A 22536-nucleotide genomic window follows, 5' to 3' on the forward strand; every position below is an offset into this window, starting at 1 on the left:
TTTAAGAGGAGGTTAGATGAACATCTTGCTGGGATCGTTTGACCCCAGTATTATTTCCTGCCATGGCGGGGGGTCGGACTAGATGATCTACTCAGTTCCCTTCTGACCCTAGAAACTATGGAACTATGAAACTATGTTTAATCCAGGGCTTCTTGTCCTGGCTTTTGACTCCTATCAAAACAGGCCTGGGACAATCACACAGTCTGAATTGCAATTGACTTGAATTAGCCTTGATTATCCTGTGGCGAAGTGTTCATGTGGAAGAGAGTTTGTGTCTGTAGGATCTCAGGATAAAGTCTTTGTCCTGGGATAACCTCGGCATGTCTAAATGAGACGTTTTATTGCACAGTAGACTAAGCTATTGTGCAGTAAGGTGGCAACGTCTACTTGTGCACATATTTATTACACAGTAAATTAGTCTACTTGGCAGTTAGTTACTACCCCTAAATACAGGTAGTAAACTAACTATGCAGTAGATGTTGTGCAGTACTGTCTGTGTAGACTCTGGCCGAGAGCAAATTTTCTCTCTGTCAGCCCCTACACTAGGGGGCCACAGAGGACAGGGAACTCCCCTAGTCCTGGCACTGCTCAGCTCCCAGTTTCTCCCGGAAGCTGGGAGGTGAGCAGCACTAGGATGGGGTAGCTCTCTGCCCTGGTCTTCCCCCCATCCGGGCACTGTTTAGCTCTCAGCTCCACACAGAAGCTGGAAGCTGAGTCGAGCAGTGACAGTTCCCAGCCAGGTCTGGCTGGGAATTGTCCCATTCTAGGCACGCTGTTCTTGCAGCTTGGAACTGATTGGGACCTGCCCCAGAATGGGACAGTTTGTGGCCAGCCCCAGGCTGCATGGGGAAGCTTTGCTGGGCACAGGGCTTGTCCCCATGTGCACAGGGCCAGGAGAACTCTTCTGTCTGCAGCAGCAGCTGTCTCCCAGCCCTGTGCACATCAGGACCTCTCCTGATGTGTATGGGGCCAGGAGACAGCTCCTGCTGCAGACAGAAGAGTTCTCCTGGCCCTGTGCACATGGGGACTGGCCCTGTGCTCCCTGCCAATCCCCAGCCTGGCACCCAGGGGGAGCCTGGAGCTCTCTCTGCCTGCTGCAGGGGGGCAGAGCAGGGCAGGAGCAGCCCTGTACTGGGCTACTCCCAATGGAGTAAATCTGCTCCCAAGAGGGAGCATACGTAGACATGTTCCCAGGTAGGCTTACTGCACAGTATTTTTACTGCACAGTAAGCCTACTTTGAACAATTAGCATATGTAGACATGCCCACTGGCAGTCTGTTTTTAGCCTTATGCAGTAACTCTAGATTCTAAATCATGTGCCAGCAGTTTCTAGGCATCTGAAATCCTGAGTGACACTCCATGCAACAGCAGTAAAAGCTTCAGGGCTGCATAGGGTGCAAATCTGTCATTATAGTACATTGCATTTACTCATTAATTGAACAGGTTTTTTTCTAAAGAAGCAGGTGTCATATTTCATCCCTTTACATGATGCTTTTTTCTGTAAAATTCATTTTACTATGCTGTTCAATTATTACAGAATTGTTGTAAAGATGTAGTCATAACTGCAAGGTCTGTATATGCTGAAACACATGCCTGTATTCATAGGAATGTTGATGCATTGATAGGTACAGTACAATTGGAATTGAACTAAGAAATTCAACATATAAAAAGGCTTTTAAAAATTACTGAAGAATCCTATAGAGATGGATTTGGATAACCTTAGTTTTTATTTTGTGCAAATAATTACATCTAGAATCCTAAAATAGTTATATTCCCAAATCAGACAAAGCAATATATCAGTATTGCAAAGATAAAGCAACCCCTTCTGAAAGTGATTTAATCCTAAAGCAGGTCATCAGGTTCTTGCTGCCATAAATAGCATTCTTGAAATCAGTAACATTTTATCTGCAGCCAAATGATACTCAGAAATATATAAAATTGTTTTTTGTGTATAAAAATGTCATAGCTATTCTTTCAATATAATCGTTTCAACTAAATGCCTATTGGCCTGTATTATTGTGCTGCAAACACAAGAGCCACTAGCAACCGGTTTTAAAGAAAGTAAAAACATGAGTGGGAAATGTTTGCAGAAATTAAAGAAGACAGTAAAAAAATCATGACATGATTCATGACAGCTTTTAGATACGTATGGACAGAGCTGTACTGTGAAAAATGTGCACTTGATATAGCCACGCTTTGTAGAGTGTGCTTCCTCTTGGTGCCTCACCCCATAGGATGCATGCTTCTCCACCCAGCAGAGCACATACACCCTCCATTCTTTTATTCACCCCAGTAGGAATCATTCATAGGGCACAAGGTACTACCATATTTAGGTCTCTGATGCATGTTACACCTAGCATGTGATTACCTGGCTAATCACATCTTAAGTAGAGACCTGGCTACATGTTCATGCAATTAAAGGTGAGATAAAACCAAGAATAAGCAAAAAAGTTATTACACAAAATACATGTACATGATACTTGAACTTTATTCAAAGTATTACAAATGTATTACACAAAATACATGAACTTTGTTCCTATCATGCCTTTAATTGAATGTGTGACTGGTGCTCCCAGCCTCCCATGTGCTTCAGAGGCTGGGAGCACTGGTCAGCTGTTTGGGGCTTCCAGCTGTGTCCCTGTGCCTGGTGACTGAAAGCTCCAATCACTGATGAGGTTCCTAGCCATCAGAGATCTCAGCTGCAGAGGCGTGCTATGTGCTGCCCTGGCTGGGAGTACTGTTACCTGATTGGAGTTCTCACCCATGAAGACATACCAAGTGCTCCCATGGCCGGGAGCCCCATCAGCAATTGGAGCTTTCAGCTGCAGGAGTGCATGGTGAGCTTTGGGGGCTGGAAGCTCTGATCAACTGATGGGGGCTTCTAGGCATGGGCGTGAAAATTGCCTGTGCAGGGGGACTGCCAGCAATATGGCGTGATGGGATCTGATGCTTGATCCCACAGTTGTCTTCTGACCTGCAGGTGTGGCAATTGTTGGGATTGTGCATTAGATCCCATCTTGCCTTGTTCTTAACTATGGATACCTTTAAGAAATGCTTGGATGCTTATCCTGCTGGAGTGATCTGATCCCAGCTGACTCCCTGCCCCTTGGGCAGTGGGCTGGACCCAATGATCTCATGAGGTCCCTTCCATCCCTAATGTCTATGAATCTATTAACATCTGTCCATGGCTTTAAAAGCACTATATTTGTTAGCTCCTGGACTGGAAGCAATGTACAGTAGTCATACCGCTGCCAGCAGGCTTAGTCATAGATTGCGAGGCTGGAAGGGACCTCAGGGGATCATCAGGTCTAGCGCCCCTGCACCAGGCAGGAAAGATAACTGGGAGTCAGGTGACCCCAGCAAGGTGGCTGTTCAGTCTCCTCTTGAAGATTTCCAGGGTAGGCGATAGCACCACCTCTGGAGGGAGTTTATTCCACAGTCTGGACACCCTAGTTGTGAAGAAGTTTTTTCCTAATGTAGAGCCTGAAACGGTCTTCCAGGAGTTTGTGGCCATTACTTCTGATTTTCCCTAAGGGTGCCCTGGTGAACAGTTGTTTACTGAGCCCTTGATGTAGTAGTAAGCCACTATCAAGTCCCCTATCAGCCTTCTCTTTTTCAGGCTGAAGAGTCCCAGGTCCCTCAGCCTTTCCTCTTATAGCTTGCCATGCAAGTCTCTGATCATACAGGTAGCCCTTCTCTGGACTCTCTCAAGTTTTAGCATGTCCTTGTTGAAGTGTGGCACCCAGTACTGGACGCAGTACTCCAGCTGCAGTCTCACCAATACTGAGTAGAGTGATTAGCTCTGCTAAGAGACAGAAAACTGGCCTGTGTGCAGCACTGTAAAAACATGGTTACACTGCTTCCCGTTCAGGAGCTAGCATGGTTGCTGGCATGATTGCACCCCTCATACCCTGTGTACTCCATTAGCATCATCTGCAATACAGCCATGTTTAGGAATCCAAGCCTTGGATGGGATTTGGACAGGGATGATCCTGCCTGAGGCAGGGGGTTGGACTAGATGACCTCTGGTGGTCCCTTCCAGCCCTACTTCTCTATGACTTCATGACTCTTAGTAATAAAATAGCTTACAGCAACCACAACTGCATTATATAATTCATGTGGATGATTCTAATAGTATAGATGTTTCCAACAAGTCTTTTCAGAGGTATCTCAAAGAGACTGTGCTGTTGTATAAGCTTTAAATACTGAAAGATAGAATCCTTGCAGGTGAAAGTTGGGAAAACACCTTTGAAGTCACTGAATCCTCCCATCAATTGTGCATCCTGACATGTCACACAGTAGGTGTGGCATGCCTAAGTTCATGATCCCAGGCTCTCCCTGGCACCAGCAAGTTAGCAAGCAGGTGCCTGGCATGCCTACAGCTGGGACACCAGTTTTCTGATCAGCACTCCCAGCTGTGGGAGCGCAGCAGCCACACGTTCAATTTACAGCACAATAAGGATCAGCTACAATTATTCCATATATTTCCTGTTTTATTTGTATTAATTGCATGAACATGTGGCTGGGTTACTCCTTAAGACTTGATTAAGTAACTGGTTAATCACGTCCTAAGTGTAAAGTCTGCTAGGGGCCTCAGATACAGTAGTGACTCAAGTAACTTATGTTATTGATTTTACATTTGCATGTACTCAAAAGGAGGCCAAATTCTTTCCAGAGGACTTAGATGAATAATTATACCATTTTAAACTGTGAGAAAGGGAGGTCTACTGTAGAGTACAGCAGATCTGCTATAACTGTTTTGACTGTGTCCTTCTATACTGAAGTAAGGGAAAGTTTAATGGAACCTCCCCTTAATGAAAGAGAGTTAATTGCTATGGTTTGGCATCACTTACTTTGGGATAATAGTAGACAGACAAAAAAGTTACAGCAAATCAGCTGACGTGCACTTAAGAACAGCAGGCTTTCCCCTGACGTATTGCTCTGAATCACCTCTGAAATGCCAAATTGTTTAACAGCAGCATTTAAGAAAGAAAGCAAAGAATATTTTCCCATGTAAACTGCCAAGATGTATTACTTATTAACGTTTGGCCAGGATACGTTGGTGAATATCTCCATTCTTGTAAAGAGTACCTGAGATCTTGAGACATCAGATGGTCGGGTCCTTAGTATTTTGTCTTCCAAAATATTTAGATAGAAAAATGAATGATCTAAAAAAATTAAACTGTAGTACAGAACAGCTGTAAAGAGGATACTGTGATTTGACAAAAGTAATGAGAACAGACAGGTGGAAAAACATCTGTCCATGAAAAGGGAATATATGCAATCCAGGAAAGGGTTGTTTTTTTTTTTTTAAGTTGGCTATAGCTATATGTTGCTTTTCTTTACACTGGAAGGCCAGTTCTGTTTCAAATGACAAAAAAGAGAGAAAAGATTACATTTCTAAAAATGCCAAATTTTGTTATTGTTTTTGTTTATTTTTCAAGGCTGGTTTAACAACTTATTTTCATCCTGGAATAAATCTGAAGAAAATCCATCACTACAGTATCAAGCTCTATGAAACACTGGAAGAAGAGACTGAACAGGTAAACTCCTTAATATTCACACAGCTACATTGAAAATATTTTTACAGACCAATATTAATTGTGCTAAGAACCATATGGAAACATTTGTAATGAAAAAGCTGTGTATGTGTATCTATATGCATGCATGTCTCTATGGGTGTAACAGAGGTTCTCATATATTAAGAGGTTACTTTATCCAAAGTATTTCTGTTCTTTTTATATCTATGGTACATTCATATTCTAGTGTTTAATCCCAAAGAATTTAGCTTTCCCCACCTCATTCTTACTACTGCTTGTTTTTTCAAAATAAAACATTAAAAAAATTAAGCAATCAGAGTCTCTGCAGGATTAGCTTTCTATGAGGAAAAATAGCATTCAGGATCCGGATCATGTAAACTGACAAGTACCCATTCCTGGCTTTTATATATCTGCTTGAGAATTCGGGTGATTTAACGTGGTCCATGCTTGAAAATACATTTGCACTCTTTCCTATCCATTTCAGAGGAGCCCTTCTGTTTGGTGACTAATATAAAATCATTTATTCTAATCAGCACTATTCAGCTTTTGGCCATGCAATTTGAACTCAATAATGATCCTCACTTGGTTAATCTTCAAATTGTTAATTTTCACACGATAGCCTGTTGCCTCACCTTACTTTCCAGCAAGATTAATACTGTAGCCAAATGCTCTAGGAAAATATCCATTAGAAAACACAGAGCAGTGTGTTCACTCATAAACTATGAGGAATTCACTTACAAATCACTGAAACCATTCAACAAAATATGTGAGCAAAGGATATATTGTGATTCAGTGCCATTCCATTTTACCGTGTTTGGTTGATCACTAATTTTGTGAAAAGTAGTGAAGCATAGCTCTCCTTATTTACATGGACTTATGATGCCTCCATGATCCATCTAAACTGAGGATTCTGCACACCTGCACTGCACCTCTCTCGAACAGAAAAGAGGGTAATTTTCTTTTACAGCAGTGCTTGCAGTATGAAGGTTCTACTGGTAAAGTGATTGGAGCTATGTGGAGGAGCTGAGGAACGGGCAGGTTAGGAGTGAGGCTGAAGGGACATGTGTTGGTTCTCTACTAGTGCCCTAGAGATTCTTTCTGAAATTTAATATTCCTCCATGTTGCAGTGAGTTTCTACAGCTTCTTCTTTTCCTTAAAGGAAAAAATTTCTTTGAGAGTCACCAGTTAAGGAACCTTTGCTAGTGCAGCTCCAGTGTAGCATTACTGTAAGCAAATATAAAGGATTATCAAGGCTACTCACTTCAGGGACACAGAGTCTCCTTGTAGATTTGTGTAATTTCCCACTGGTCTGTCAACCTGTTCTGCAATGGAGTTAGTTCTGTTCCTTAACAGAATAACTAGGCAAAGAAATCTTTATGCAGAGGGATGGAGTTATTGGGCCATAGTCATTAATGTGAGTATGCACTGTCCGGCTGGATGCAATTTATGTATGTCTAAAAATCCTGTATTTTGCCACTAAAGATGGGTGGTCTGTTAGTTACATGAGGTTTGTTTTGCAATATATTAAATGTTCACATTGCTGACATTCAGAGGTGGATTTTATATATAAAATATGTCTGAACTACTTTTGAAACCATATAAATGTGGATTCTATTTACAAACTCAGAAGATTAATCAAATGTAGTGAATACAATTAATAAAGAACACTGAAAAACAATTGAGAAGATGTGCTTTAAACAAGTTAGTGTGCATTTCAATATTGTGTTTCCTTGGTTTAGGTAAGATTTCATTTGTTAGCAAGTTGTTCTTTTCTACCTCAGAAGTCTTCAGCTGGGGCCTGAAACTCTGAAAGCAGTTAGAGCTTGATTCTGTGGTAAGAAAAGATTAATGGCAAAACTCCTGTCAGCTTCAGTGGTGCAGAATCAGACCTTTAGGGAAAGATGAACCATAGTTCTAATTGTAAACTACTTGCTTTTGTTATCAATGTTTTAGGCTGTGGGCTTTCATAATCCAGGCAGCATCAGAATTGCTTCAACTCCTACTAGAGTTGATGAGTTCAGATATCAAATGACTCGTGCTGGCTGGCATGCAACAGAACAGTATATTATCGGGCCTGAGAAAGTACAAGAGCTGTGTCCTTTACTGAACATGGAAAAGGTAAAGAATCTTATTCTATGGAAACATCTTTTCTTGAGATTAAATATCGGTGAAGAGTTCCTATTCTGGCAGTGTAATAAACATCAGGCTTCTGATATCTATAAAAATTGCTGGAGACAGATCCCTAGAGTTTTTGTGCAGAGCTTTAGCCAGTTCTGCCAGAAAAATATAATCTTTTTCCTGATGGAGCTATACCTGGGGAACTTTGCAAGGATGTCCTTCCATTGGCTCTCTCCCACATTTTCCACAAATGTGGAGGTAATCACAGCCATTATTTTAAGTTTTAAGAAAGTTAATTTTTTGCAACTGTTGTAGATTTATTAGAATAAGAAATAATATCCATGTTAATGTATGGCAATTAAGGAAATCTGATTATTATTCCTAATGGTTAATTGTTTGAAACATTTTATAACACTGTCAGCATACATTTAGCATAGGCTTTTCATTCAGTGGTTTTGAATTGACCAGTTGTAGCTTTGATGATATTAGGCAGTCTTTACAGATGACACACAACAGTTATTCGCTTTAATCTTAAATAAGGTGAAAGCTGCAAATTTAATTTGAATTCATTTTGTGTGACCCATAATAGGTTTTAGCTGGCCTGTATAACCCTGGAGATGGTCATATTGATCCCTATTCTCTCACTATGGCCTTGGCTGCAGGAGCTAGGAAATATGGTGCCTTGTTAAATTACCCAGTTCAAGTGACTAATCTAAACTCTAGATCAGATGGGACATGGGAAGTTGAAACTCCATTGGGAGTAATTCGAGCAAACAGAATAGTGAACACAGCAGGTAAGATTTAAATAATACTTTGATGTCTTTTGACGGTTAAAAAATAATGTGCATAATCAGATATTTCACACCAAGCACTAAGGCCATGGACAAACTTGCTTCTTAATGGTGTTGGAAGGGAATGGGGAACTGCCACTTTGGAGTGCTTATCAGCTGTTACCGTGTAACTATTATATCTCTGTGGTTCTGTTGTTACACAAATTGCGAAGTGCTCAAATCACGAGTGAGACTTTATAAAGGGGGATAAGGCAAGGTGTTACATTTATTGATTACATGAGTTAGACATGGAGGTTCCAGCACACCATTCATACAAAAATACACAACTCATCATACACATCGTTACACACAGGCATACACATACACAAAACAACCATTTCATCCACACATACACCAGATATAGTTACTAGCGATAGTTGCTCAATATCAGCCCAGGGCAGCCAACCCAGGCTTATTGAGTAGATGATGATGATTTGAAGATAGCAGATTTGAAGATAACAGCTGAAGCAAGGTGAACAGATGCATCTGTGCCCGGATGAAACAGCAGTAGAGAGAGACTCACTCAACCTGGCATTTTCAAAGTGTTCTTTTATAGGGATTGGCATCCTTTGTTTCAGTACTTTGGTGTTTTTCCATACCCAGCTTCTGTTTTTGCAGTTGTTCTTCTTTTGTTTTCAGCTTATTTTAGCGTTGGAGTGCTCTTCTTGCCTGTCTGGCAGAATTTCTTCTTCTGTTATCTCCTTTGTGCCTTCGAGCTTCAAAGGGATTCTTCAGCCGTTTGTTAGTTAGTTACTGGCTGGTAACTTACATTTGGCACCTTGTTGCTTACATAAACAGTTAAATCTTCTCCCGTCTCCATGCCATTCTCTCACCATTCACCCTTTTACACACACTCATATATAAAGGCTACGCAGAGTTCATTCACTTATGTCAAGCAGAAGGATACAAAATGGAGTTTTCATGTTGCTTACAGGACAAGACTAACATGGTTATATTTTACTATTATTACACTCTATGTTAACATTAGCTACATTAGTTCAGTTCATGCCCCACTGTAGCATAGAAAGTTAGCTAAATTGCCATAACTTTAAACCTAAATGAAACAGGCTTGCCATGGTTTTGCTACACTTGTTTCACTACAGAAACATGCAGATATATCCATTGCATCATAACATATTGGCATAATTTGATATCAGAGCAGTTGTTATAGTTGTCTGTATCTTAATGGTCAATTGTTTATGTTACAGGAAAAGTGAAATATGTCTTTGGTATCTGTCTTGTTCCTGGTAAATCATAAAGCTCGATTTAGCACTAGGCAATCCTGATTTTTTTTATTTTTTTTTTTACTTTTTTTTTTTTTAATGGGCTATCGATGAGATGATTTCTTCACAACAACACAGTGCAGAGGTGGGAAAAATGGTGGATCTGGCTGGTGGCTGGACTCCATTTCCCAGCAGCCCTTGCCCTCATCACTGTGGCTGGTTTCCATGGAGACCTCAGAAGTGGTGGTGCTCTAACATACTGGCCCCAGCAGGGCTGGCAGGGCACATGGCCAGGCAGGGAGCTGCTCTGGGACCAGAGCTGGGATCTTGCAGTGGCGACAGCACAGTCCAGAGCTGGGGCAGAATTGCCATCTGCTGCCTCCATGCCCCTACCCAGGGTGTGTGGGCATCGGATCACAGCTCTGCCCCGGCTCCAGATTACACTATCACCACCACAAAATCCCAGCCCTGAAGCAGTTCCCTGCCCAGCTACCTGCCCTGCCAGCGCTGCATGGAAACCCTGGCCCCACACTGTTATGGCACTGCCACTCCTGGGTTCTCCATGAAAACTGGATGCAGCAATGCAGGCAGCGGCAGCTGGGAAATTGAGTCCACCATGGGCCTGATTCGGCCCATGGGCCAGGCTTTTCCCACCCCTGATATAAAGAAAATTGTGTGCTCTGTGGGTCGTCCTTCATTAAACAATATGCTCTCTCACCTTTTCCATCCCTCTCCTTTGGTTTGTTTCTATAAAATAACAGAAATAAGCTTTTCACATTAGCCTTCATAAAGAAAAGGGACCCAGTCTGGGCTGGGGTGTATGGAAGGACAGAATGGTAATGTTATAAAAAAACCAAAAACAGGACCACTTATTCTTTTGGGCTCCACAATTCAAAAAGGATGTGGAGAAGCTTGAGAGAGTCCAGAGGAGAGCCACGCGCATGATCAGAGGTCAGGAAAACAGATCTTACGATGACAGGCTGAGAGCAATGGGACTCTTTAGCCTGGAAAAGCGCAGGCTCAGGGGTGATCTGATGGCCACCTATAAGTTTATCAGGGGTGACCACCAGGATCTGGGGGAACATCTGTTCACCAGAGCGCCCCATGGGATGACGAGGTCGAACGGTCACAAACTCCTGCAAGACCGTTTGAGGCTGGACATAAGGAAGAATTTCTTTACTGTCCGAGCCCCCAAGGTCTGGAACAGTCTGCCAGAGGAGGTGGTTCAAGCACCTACATTGAACACCTTCAAGAGTAAATTGGATGCTTATCTTGCTGGGATCCTATGACCCCAGCTGACTTCCTGCCCTTTGGGCAGGGGGCTAGACTCGATGATCTCCCGAGGTCCCTTCCAGCCCTAATGTCTATGAAATCTATGAAATCTAGAGAAACAAGACACAGCCCATCTATGATCAGGACCTCTTTGCAAGTTTACCCACAGAATTAAGGAATAGTTATAATTTCCTTAATGATTGTCCTTTTTTTTTTTTACACCAAATCAAGCTACAATTACACTTTCCAGTGATCCTCCATTCCCTCTTAGATAAGGTATTACTACCATACAAGTCAAATAAAGGGTCAAGAGACAGGTCTATATCCCAAACTTTTATTGTTTATACCCTAAAGGACAAGCACTTATCTCAATATCTGTCTAGCTACCTGCAACAGCACAATATAGATTCTTATTTGTACTAGTTGGAGGGATGCAGGAGGGAACAGGAAAGTGGCATGCAGACTGGCAGCAGTTGTCTTGAATTTGCTGAGGTTTCCCAAAGTCAGCCCCCTCCCACTATTTACACCCATTATTTATATCTGGCATTCTACTATAACAAAATCCTTAGTCCATCTGTCCATCTGTCCATAACACTTTTTGAGCACTCTGATTGGTCTTCTTGACATCCAATCACAATGCTGACTGAAACAATCAATCAGAGTGCTCTGCACAGACAGACACACATGGTGGAATACCACCACCATGACAGCAGGGACTGAGGGGACGGAGTGCTGGTCGTCCACCTACCCCCCGGGCAGAAGGGGGTCAAGCAGCAGTAGGACATAGCCCTCCACTCCCAGAGTTGCAGCATCGGTGCCCACCCCTGTGCCACCCCCTCTGCACTGACTGGGCAAGTGACAGCAGTTCTCATGCCATCTGACAAGCGACAGCAGGGCAGAGTCCCAGCTCCCACCACTGATGTGGGCACGGCAGAGCTGGGAGCGGGGCCCACATCAGCCACACCCACATCTTGCCCACCCCCCCTCTGGGCAAGTGGCAGCAGGACAGAGCCCCCACTCTGAGCATTGCCGCACCCGCATCTGCGACTGAATCTCCGAAGCGGCACCAAATCTTTCAGATCTCATTTGGCCAGACCGAATCAGGACAGTGATTTAAATCTCCAAATTGAATCACTATCCTCTGAATTGGCCAAATCCAAAGCCGAACTGAATACTTGCCGCTTCTCACAGGCCTACTAGTCACCCACTTGGCTTAACAATATCCTTGCACTTAATAACTTATAATTATTTTCCTCCATTTATGTAACTTTTAAACTTAATTTTATTTAGTAAGTCAGATTTCTGTAATACATCTATAGAAAAGTCCTTTTATTAATTGTTGGACAGATAGCACCTTCTGTTACCAAGGTTGCCTGACATTTCCAATTGTTAGATTCTGCTTTTATTTGCTTAACAGTTTGCCAGACATTTACCATTTGTTTTGAATTGTTTGTGCCAGGAGACTGGGAGCCAGAGAGCGGGGAAGCTGGGACTGTTTGGGAAAGGAATCTTGCGTGGTAGTCAGACTGGGATTGGAGGTCTGTTTTTTGGTAGATAGTATTGCTGTTGGGCAGAGAGAGAGAAGGAGGCATAGGTATTTGCTGAAAGAGGTGTAAAGACTAGGAACCGATGTGGGGAAAAGAGGAAACTAAAGGGGCAAAATGGGCTGAAGAATCTAGTGCTGACTCCCCTCCAGATTTTGGAGTGGAACCCAAATGCCTGAATTCTGTTCATTTGCTGTCAGCAAACATCTGTGAAATCTTCTGGCAAAATGTGGCTCCCCCTCTAGTGCTGCTCCACACAGGGGAGGGCTACATGCTTTTGCAATCAGTTGCTCCCTTAGCTTAAGAGGCAGGTTTCTGTCTGATTAACTAGAGCTTTCAGACTTCAATGCATCTCAATATGATGCCACATTCACGTGTTTTGTGCATGCTGAGGGAGGAGTTGGTTTGGGTTTAAAAAAACAGGTTTTTTTGTAATGTGGAATTCTCTATGTTGAAAGAACATTATTAAGGTTGAAAAATCAAGCACTCAGAAGTTAGAAAATCCCAGAATTAGAGTGGCCTTAGGAACCTTAGTTTAATTCCTTTGCATGTAGTTATTCTGATAGAGTGATTTTTTGTGGTTGATTAACATGTATTGGACCAACTGCACGGTTGGGATAGACTTAAACAAGCTTTTAAGCACTACAGTACCCTTCCTCAGGTCTTTAGGAAAGAAGTAGATATTGTAGAGCTAAATAGCAAATAGAAAAAGGGCTTGTGTAAAACTCCATAATGAAGGATCAGACATGTAGTAACTTAATGTTAAATGTATCCAGTGTGATTAGTATCTTTTTTGTTTCTGTAGACAAGGGCTATCCAGCTGGCAGCCTATGAACCAAATTCAGACTGTGAGGGGTTAACCTGTGGCCAATGGGCTCCTGCCCAGCCAACAACTGCCCAACATTGTTCCTGCTGCTGAAGCAGCTGCAGGGGGTGGGTGAACAAGGGGGATGGGGGAAGTAGCACAGTGGGAGGGGCCCAGTCAGCTCACTGCTTGCAGGTGATGGGGGCAGCTGGTACTGCTTGCACAACTGGACAGCACTGGCAGGGGTATTATATGGGAGGCTTGCACTGCTCAAATGGTGGGTGGGGGGGAGGTGGGGGTCTCACTTGCGCAGCAGTTATGGGGGTGCTCATGTGGCAGTTTTGGTGTGGGGTGGGCTTACACTGCTCATAGGGCAGTGGTGGTAGGGAGGGGTTGCACTGCTGTGCAGCAGGGGGCCTAGTAACCCGCACTCCGTGTGGCCCCCAATATTGTGTGGTCTGTGCAGTGAGCAGGCCAGGGCTTGGTGTGGTAGGTGGCTCTCAGCTGCTATGAAGTTGGGCAGACCTGAGACAGATGGTTTTCATTATATACAGCTTCCTTCTGACTGCTTTCCAAAGCTTATCATTATTTGTGAAACTCAAATGCACTTTTGTGACATTTTCTTAGGGTTTTTCCACTTGCTTTGATAACTTATTAAACAAAAGACATGCCTGGCTATCTCTAACGTGTAGCTAAATGTTCTGCCAAAATTAATATTTAAAGCTTCTATTGCTCCACATTCTGAGTAAGGCATGAAACCAGTATTTTGACCAGTATATGCTACTAACATTTTTCAGCCAACCTTCATTCCTTCTGTAGTCCCACCTCCCATTTCTTTAAATCATTAATGTTTTTATGCCAGCCATTGCTTGTCTCCTGTCAGTAACTGAGAGCACAGAGATGTTTGCTAGCGGGCTGTCTGTGTTCCCCCTCCCCCTCTCTTTTTGCAAAGTCAACATCTGCTGTGGGACTGGAATGAACAAGTTTAAACCAACTTGTAGCTGTTGTAGCTGCTATTTCAAACAAAGCAGTCCCATAATAATCACTCCATGACATAAGCTTACTTGTCTTGAGGAGGCTAGTAGTTTATTTTTAATAGTGTGAAGGAGGTTAGTGGTGTATTTATAACTAAGTCATTAATAAAATGGTGAATTTTGTTACTTATGCACATTGCATTCATATAAATTCACATATGATTGACATCACAGCAATTTATCCATTTTTTGTAGCATTTTTGTAGGAATTTAGCAATGAAAAATAATATTTTTAACTGAGTTTTATGTTTTATGAGTTGTAGCCATACTACAATACTTTGTGGATATGCTAAACAAAACCAACACTAAATTTCACTCTCAGATAATTTTGATTTCTACAGTGTAGAAACATTCTAAAGCCATAAATTATTCCAACATTTATCTTTACTATGGGTTTGGGACTTGACGTCTGCTTCCAATTAGGTCTTGTTTCAGAGAACTAACTCTTTCTTTTAGCATTTTTGTTAGTAATTTTTTTTGTGTATGGCGAAAATTTTTTTAAGTGGAGAAGGTACACTATATTTCATTTAGTAAATCCCAGCTGTTTTTCCCCTACGCAAGTAAAATTAGCATAACTTAGCATAAATTTGTCTTTTTAACAAAATTACAGTACTTACGGGGCACATCTACACATCACACTATGTCACTGTTTCGATGCACTAGAGTGAAATAGTGACCACATGGCTCTATGTGTGACTGGCAGCTGCTTCGCCGTAGCGGTGCACTCCTCCCGTTTATAGCACGCCACTGTGGCGAAGTAGTGGCTAAAAATAACCATGCCCATGCATATGGTGCAGTATGGGCAGCTACTGTGCCGTGCTTTATTAATTCTGAAAGAAGTATTAAAGCATGGCGCCGTAACAACATTGCTGTAGGGAAACATGTAGACATGCCCAAGATGTGTCAGTTACAATCTTAAAAGAGGTGTTAAAATAACAGTACACTAATGCCTCTTTCTTTTATTGACTCTACAACAGTCATAGTCAAAATCTGGTACAAAATCACATTTGCAGCACTGCACTATCTAAATATTAGGCCTGTGTGAAGTGGCTAGTATTCACTTTGTATTCGGCCATTCCGGGGGACAGTGATTCGATTCTGCGATTCAAATCACTGTCCTGAATCAGAAAAAAAAAAATGTCCCCACTCACCAGCTGCTGCCAGGCGGGGGACAATCCCTGCTGTCCCATGTTGCGTGTGGGGCTCTTCAAGGAGACCCCAGAAGCCCCAAGGCCACTGCAGCAGCCGGTGAGTGGGGTTTTGTTTGTTTTTTTTAAAGGGCAGGGAGATGGGGTGGGCAGTACAGTCCTGCTGGGAGAATGGGTGGAATTCGCTTGTGACAAAGCCCCCCCCATGCAGCATGGGACAGTGAGGGGCAGCAGAGATCCCTGCAGGAGCCAGTGAGTGGGGGCTTTTTTAAAAGAGCCAGGAGCTGGGGCTGGGCAGGGCAGCCATGAGTGGGGGCTGGGACAGTGGGCAGCACTCAGCAGGGCTGGGGGAGCAGGCAGGGGATGGGGGTCTGGCAGGGTCCTTTTTCCCTCCCCACCTCCACCTTTCCTTCCTTACCAGCATGGAGTCTGGGTCCAGCTCCGTGCTGCAGCCAGCAGGGACTGCCCGATTTGCCAAAGCTCTCTGAATATTTTCCAAATCAATTTGGAGAGCTTTGAATCTATTCAGACCTTTTAATTGGTCCCCTGATTGGTCCACCAAATTGTGCCAAATCTCCTCTGAATTCAATCAGCACCCAAAGCTTTGCACATCCCTACTAAATATTGTAATTTAAAAAAAACTATTTACGGCATGTTATAAATGGAACATGGTTTTGGCTGGTAAGCCTACAATTACATGTACTGGCTTTGTTTATTTTGCAAATTAGTGCAACAGATATAGCCACTGCATTTGCTGAGCTTTTTGGATTGTAGACACATTTTCAAATATAAAAAGATTCCTTAAGGAATGTAATGCTTTTTGCCCCAAGGCATGCCCCTGCATGCGGGTTTAGCACAGGGAAAAATGCTCTAGGTGGGGGAGAGGAGGCTGGGGCCAGCACCTATGGTAGTACTCAGAGCTAGGAGGCACACTATCCCAGGGGTAAAGGTTTGCCCACTAAAAGGGACATCACATAGTCTTCATTGTTATTGTTATGTTATAGCCCAGGGGCTTATGTTTATGTTGCTGTTTGTACCGGAGGTTTGGGATGGGACTGTGAGGGGTGGTTAAGGAGGTCCCATTAGCACCCAGGAGGGGCATGCAATCCCCTTGAGCCCTGCTGGAGTCAGAATCAGGACTCAGGCAGCTGGAGAGCCTGCAGGAGGCACAGAAGGCAAGGCACCAAGCACACAGGGGCCAAGGGCCTGGCATGAGAAGGGTGCAGCTAGATAGGGGCCAGAGGCCCGGTGCCAGACGGGTGCAGCTACGCAAGGGCCTGGCACCAGAAGGGCACAGCCACATAGGGCCAGGGGCCCGACACCAAAGAGATGCAGCCACATAGGGGCCTGGAGCCCAGCAGGCAAGAACAGATTGAGCTAGTTCCTCAAAGCCAGGTCTTATGTGGTGGGCCTAGGCTAGAAAGCCTAGCTAGATTAAAGGGGCAGAAGCCAAGGAAGCTGAGGCCCTGAGAGAGGGAATGACATCCATGTAACACCCATGAGACATGGGGCATGGTGTAGGGAAATTAACCCATAAGGCTCGAGGTGCCCCATTCAGCAGAGTACTGGAGCGCGGTCCAGGAAAGGACCCAAGGACCAGTGAGTTCTTGGGTTCAGCGGACTGGGGCCATGTGAAGGCCTGTGGGCAGCCTCCTGACTTACTATTTCACCATCAAGATGTGGTAGGAAAGACAAAAGGGTGCCCTCAGGGCCGAGTTGGCATGGTCTTGGAGCCACCAGAGGCATTATGGTCACCCCTGGGGAGCCTGATCTGTAACAGCTAGAAATGGAAGGTGGTGTCCTTCCATGGTGTGGTATGTGGCTGGGGTATACTGCACCTTGGAGATTTCCAAGCATGTGACATCTTTTAGAAGACCATTACTAGATGGCATAGATTAGGGGAGATATGAGTCATCTTTAACTTACAAGGGTGTTAAAGTAGTCTCCATTTGGCTCCAGGGTCAGAGGAGATGCAATCCAGCTTTATAATCAAGGCCTGTTAGAAATATTGAAATATCCAATAGCTAGAATACATAGCCCATCAGGATGAAGTTCTTAATATAAAGTAGATTACTAAATTTAAAAAAATCTAATTATTCAGGTCACTTGGATGCACAGGGAAAAGGGAAATCTAGGCCTCAATTCAGCAAGACACTTAGGCATGTGGTTGATTTTTTTTTCTCCTTCTGATTGGTGTCTTAGGATATTTCTATATCAGGGCAGTTACATGTTCTGGCTGGAATACTGCTGGGCATACCTACCCTCCTGCTCCTTCTTCCACACACCAAATGCAGATATACACAATGGAATCTCCTCTGGGTTTGCTCCAAGCAGCAGATTGAAAACATGCCAGAAACTGACATCTTGGTTGCAGCTGAAAGAAAATGTCCTAGAGCAGTCTCATATTGCTGGGTTTGGAGCACATGAGTGGAAACAAATGGGAGAGGTGTTCAGGAACATCCCAGCCAGGATATATTGCTACCATAGCATGAACCTTCAGTGTCCAAGCTGGCCATAAGTGTTCCCTCACCCTCCCTAATGATAGCTGGAATCATATCTAATGTAGCCTTATTTAGTGGAGCAGACCATATGGTCCATATAAACATTAATTAAATGTAATTCAATTTCTCTATGACATTTTTTGAATAATCCAAATCTCATTAATCCCTGTTCTTTAAATTTTTACCTCTGTTATGGATATGTCTATACTAGCAGGGTATATGGGTTTAAAATTGGGATTAACAGGAATAAATATAGGAAGAATTAGGAATTTAGAAATAATAGGAGAAATTTTTTGCTGAAGCTCAAAAAACCATATGACAAATATGGAAAGACAAAGTAAAGCACGGCAGTTTCTGAAACACAAATTGCTATTAATTTATGTTCACTGAAACAAGTGTTTAAATATCAGTATTTTTCTTTATGGTGTTCCTTAGGCTTCTGGGCTCGGGAAATAGGCAAAATGATTGGACTTCAGCATCCTCTGATACCAGTTCATCACCAGTATGTTGTGACATCAACTATCCCTGAAGTGAAAGCTCTGAAAAGGGAACTGCCTGTGATTCGTGACTTAGAAGGTTCATATTACCTAAGGCAGGAAAGGGATGGGCTTTTATTTGGACCATATGAAAGCCAGGAGAAAATGAAAATACAGGAATCATGGGTAACAAATGGAGTTCCACCAGGTAATTAAAAAAGTACATGTGTCTTCTAACCTTGATAACTGCAAATACAGTTAAATAAATATTAAACGCAATAGCGTATTTCCTTTTATCTTGCTACCCTGTGTGATGGGACATGGAAGCTATTGAAATTTTAGTTGCAACACATTAAATTACTATAGGTATTTTTACACAATATGTTTACAGCTTCTCTGTAACAAGGTGAACAATAAGAAATAAGGTGCATGAAATTGATCTGTCCCAATCTAATCCAGTCTCACTGTAGACAGACACTGAGCTATTGGGATTAGAATCTAGTCACTAAGTGTGTCTATACATGTGTTCTGTGTGGGGGGAAGCATTTTAATTAGAGCAGCTCCCGGACAGACGCTTTAATTAAAATGCCACAGCATTATGTGTATTAAGTCCTCGTGCATTTAAAAATGGCTGCAGGATGCTTTATCTAAAGCGTCTTCAGTGGGGTTTAGGTAAAGCACCCCAGCAGCCATTTAAAAAAGCACGGGGGCTTAATATACATGATGCTGTAGCGATGCTGTAGTGTTCTCATTAGAACACTGAGGATCTTGTGTCTAGGCAGCCCACATTCTTGTAAGCTACCTCAGTCTCTCCTGTGCCTTCACAGGTACCCCATAATTAGACATGTTTCTTTCAGAATCTACCTGGCCATGGGAATTCTGGTGTCATAGCTATATTTTACAGGAATAATGTGTCATTTAAACCAGGACTCCTGGATTAGCAAAGGAATGTATTAATTTTACCTGTAAAAAGCTTGAGCATTAAACCAAACTCCTGAAAACAGTTTTCCCTTACCATTTTTGAATCCTAAGTTTGATGCAGTGTTTTAGACAGGAGTCTCTTCTCACCTTCTTGGTCTGACTTTCTTTCTTCTGGCAGCAAAGTGGTTCCCATAACAGAAAGCCTTTCTCTCCTAAAACACATTCCAGCACCTATAATGCCCATACAGTTTGACTGGGGAGTTTCTAGGGTCTAGCCCTTAATTGTTTTCTGGGTAGAAAGGCATCAAAAGTCAATGGCCCTATGAGTAGAAAACCAGTTGTTTTCCTACAATACAACAATTCCATGTTGAACTGCTTTATCATAGCTTCCCAGAGGCAGCACTCCACTAGGAGTTACAACCCTGTTACAAACAGGTGCTCAGAGATGCTCAACTCACACTGAAATTTGCATTCAAAATGGAGGTTGAAATTACAATCTACCATTCTCGAAACAAATTGGAATTTGTCAGCTGACAGAGATATGTCTCCCAAACTATCACAATAGCCATAAAGACAAATGTAACCAGCAAAAGAGGAGCTTTCCATGCCATTTCTCCCCTGCATGTTAAGACCTTGCATCATTAAGGGCAACTAAATATAAATAAGCATACATAATGTGATTATGAAATCCAGTTACACTTGCTTTATGTTCTACTGGTAGATAAATGGGGGTATTATGCATGTGAGTTTTATTACTTAAAAAAGAAAAGGCATGAATGAGCTGAGTACAGAATTAGATACTACAGCTGTATGCATTACTTGTATATATGTAGAATATAAATCAGAGGCTTAACTGGCCAGTTCTGTATCCTGGACAGTAGCACTGCTCAGTACAGGAGCAGCTCATGTACATATTTGCAGTATATTAATGAACATACAACATGAATCAAATATTTCTCCAGGTTTTGGAAAGGAACTCTTTGAGTCCGATTTAGACAGAATAATGGAACATATAGAGGCTGCAATGGCAATGGTTCCAGTCCTGAAACAAGCAGACATCATTAACACGGTTGCTGGGCCTATCACCTATTCTCCAGACATTCTTCCTATGGTGGGGCCACATCAAGGTGTCAGAAATTACTGGGTAGCTATTGGCTTTGGGTGAGTAAATTAATTTCTCCAGCTTCAGCTTTTCACTTTTTAAGATAAAGCTTGTTAAAATGGCAGTAAACCTGAGCCTTGCTGGCTTAATTTTTTTAAACATACTAAATGCCATTCTTTGATGCAGATGACCTTAATCATTTGCACATCTGCATCCCTCATTTGTAGTCTTACTGGCTCTTTTCTCTTGTCAATCCTTTACTCTTAGATGACAGACTGTTTGTTTTATGGGAAGGGTTCAAACACTCCTAGATTAGCCAAGTACTAGAGTAAGTACAGTGTACTAAGGGACACTAGAGTGCAGGATGCTAAGGAAGAGATGTACAAGCGATACTAAGTGTAGAAGGCTAAGGCGAGCAGTCCTGTTACAGAGGGTGTTGTTATGTTGTGGTAGTGGGTAGTCGCAGAGGATTTTGTGGTACTCAGTGAGGTTATATCAGCATTGCCATTCATTCTTTCCTGCCCATTACGATCATCAAGATCTTGTCTTATTAACATTTTCATTAAACTTGGGTAGTTACCCTGGTCTCATTAAAGTCATTGGCAAGACCCTTACTGACTATGTTCAATTATCTCACCTGATCATTGATCCTAGATAAATGGAATGAGTTGAATTTAATTCCTGGTAATTGTTACTGAAAGTACTCTGTTTACATTATCCTTCTAATTGCCTAATAAGTAGTTCAAAATCCAAGAAAGTTTTTTTCCAGTTTTCTTTCATGGTACAAACCTTCACATGTAATGTGGTATCTCATTAAGCTGTTTTCCTAGGTTCCCAAAATAAAAAAAAAGAATTTAATGATTATCTTGGTGTTTGGATTCAAGAGGTTTTGAAGTTGTTAATTATACCTGTAGTAGTCTTACTGAAAGATTGAACTCTGGGAAGAATGATTTAAAACTTCATTCATGATTTGAAGAATGGGACTGGGTGTACAGTTAACAAAATTACAGATGGCACCATGCTGGGTGGAAATGCAAGCACTTTGAAAGATAAGAATAGGTTCAGAGTGACCTTGACAAACTGGAGGAATGATCTCAAATTACCTGGTAACCAAATGAAATCACTTCCCCTGTTAAGGACAACTGCAAATTCCTGTACTTAGAGCAGAACAATCATATGTACAAATACAGACTGGGTAACAACTAGCTAGGCTTCAGTACTTCAGAAAACGACCTGGGGATTGGAGTGAATTGCAAGCTGATTTTGAAACAATATGCCCCTTAATACAGAAAAAAACAGTAGCACACTAAGTTATATTAACAGAAGTGTCATCTTCAAAGCAAGGGAAGTAATTCTTCCACTCTATTCAGAAGAGGCTTCACCTGAAGTACTGTATCCAGTTTGGGCCACTGCATTTCAAGAAAGACATAGACAAATTAGAGTCCAGTGGAGAACAGCAAAAATTATTAGTGGTATAGAAATATAGAAATATGATTTATAAGAAAAGGTAGGAAAAACTACACTTCTTAGTTTGGAGAAGAGAAGACTGAGGTGGGATTTGATAACGGTCTTCAAATACCTGAAGTGTGAATAGAAAGATGATAGTCATATACTCTTTTTTTTTCTATGGCCGCAGGACTGATGGCAAGGAGCAATAGTCATAAATTGCAGCAAGGAAAATGTAGCTTGGATATAGGAAGTACTTTTAAACTCTAAGCATGGTTAAGCATTAGAACTGTTACCCAGAGAAGTTGTGGAATCTCCATCCTTGGCATTTTCAAGAGCTGTAAGACAAGCTCTTGTCTAGGATGGTTGAGACAGGAATGATTCTGCCTTGACCAGGAGGTTGAACCAAATAGCCTCTTGAGGTCCCTTGCAGTCCTATTTTTCTATGATTTTATGATTCTATGAATACATGAATTGTACTGTTAATCTGTAAGCCTTTTCATAGTTTCATAGTTTCTAGGGTCGGAAGGGACCTGAGCAGATCATCTAGTCCGACCTCCTGCCACAGCAGGAAAG

The 22536-nt window shown here is 42.3% G+C and overlaps 1 protein-coding gene across 1 annotated transcript in view; it reads left to right on the forward strand.

Annotated features, from left to right (window-relative positions):
* The window catches only part of DMGDH (dimethylglycine dehydrogenase), an 89183-nt gene that overhangs the window by 8589 nt on the left and 58058 nt on the right, over positions 1-22536 (forward strand). The window contains exons 4-8 of the mRNA XM_019531703.1: positions 5445-5543; positions 7494-7658; positions 8248-8452; positions 18451-18699; positions 20375-20573. Of these exons, the coding sequence (XP_019387248.1) occupies positions 5445-5543; positions 7494-7658; positions 8248-8452; positions 18451-18699; positions 20375-20573 (917 nt within the window). The remainder of the gene's footprint in view (positions 1-5444; positions 5544-7493; positions 7659-8247; positions 8453-18450; positions 18700-20374; positions 20574-22536) is intronic.

The sequence above is a fragment of the Crocodylus porosus genome, unplaced genomic scaffold (genome assembly GCF_001723895.1).
Source record: "Crocodylus porosus isolate Cpor-Errol unplaced genomic scaffold, CroPor_comp1, whole genome shotgun sequence".
NCBI classification, from domain to species: Eukaryota; Metazoa; Chordata; order Crocodylia; family Crocodylidae; genus Crocodylus; species Crocodylus porosus.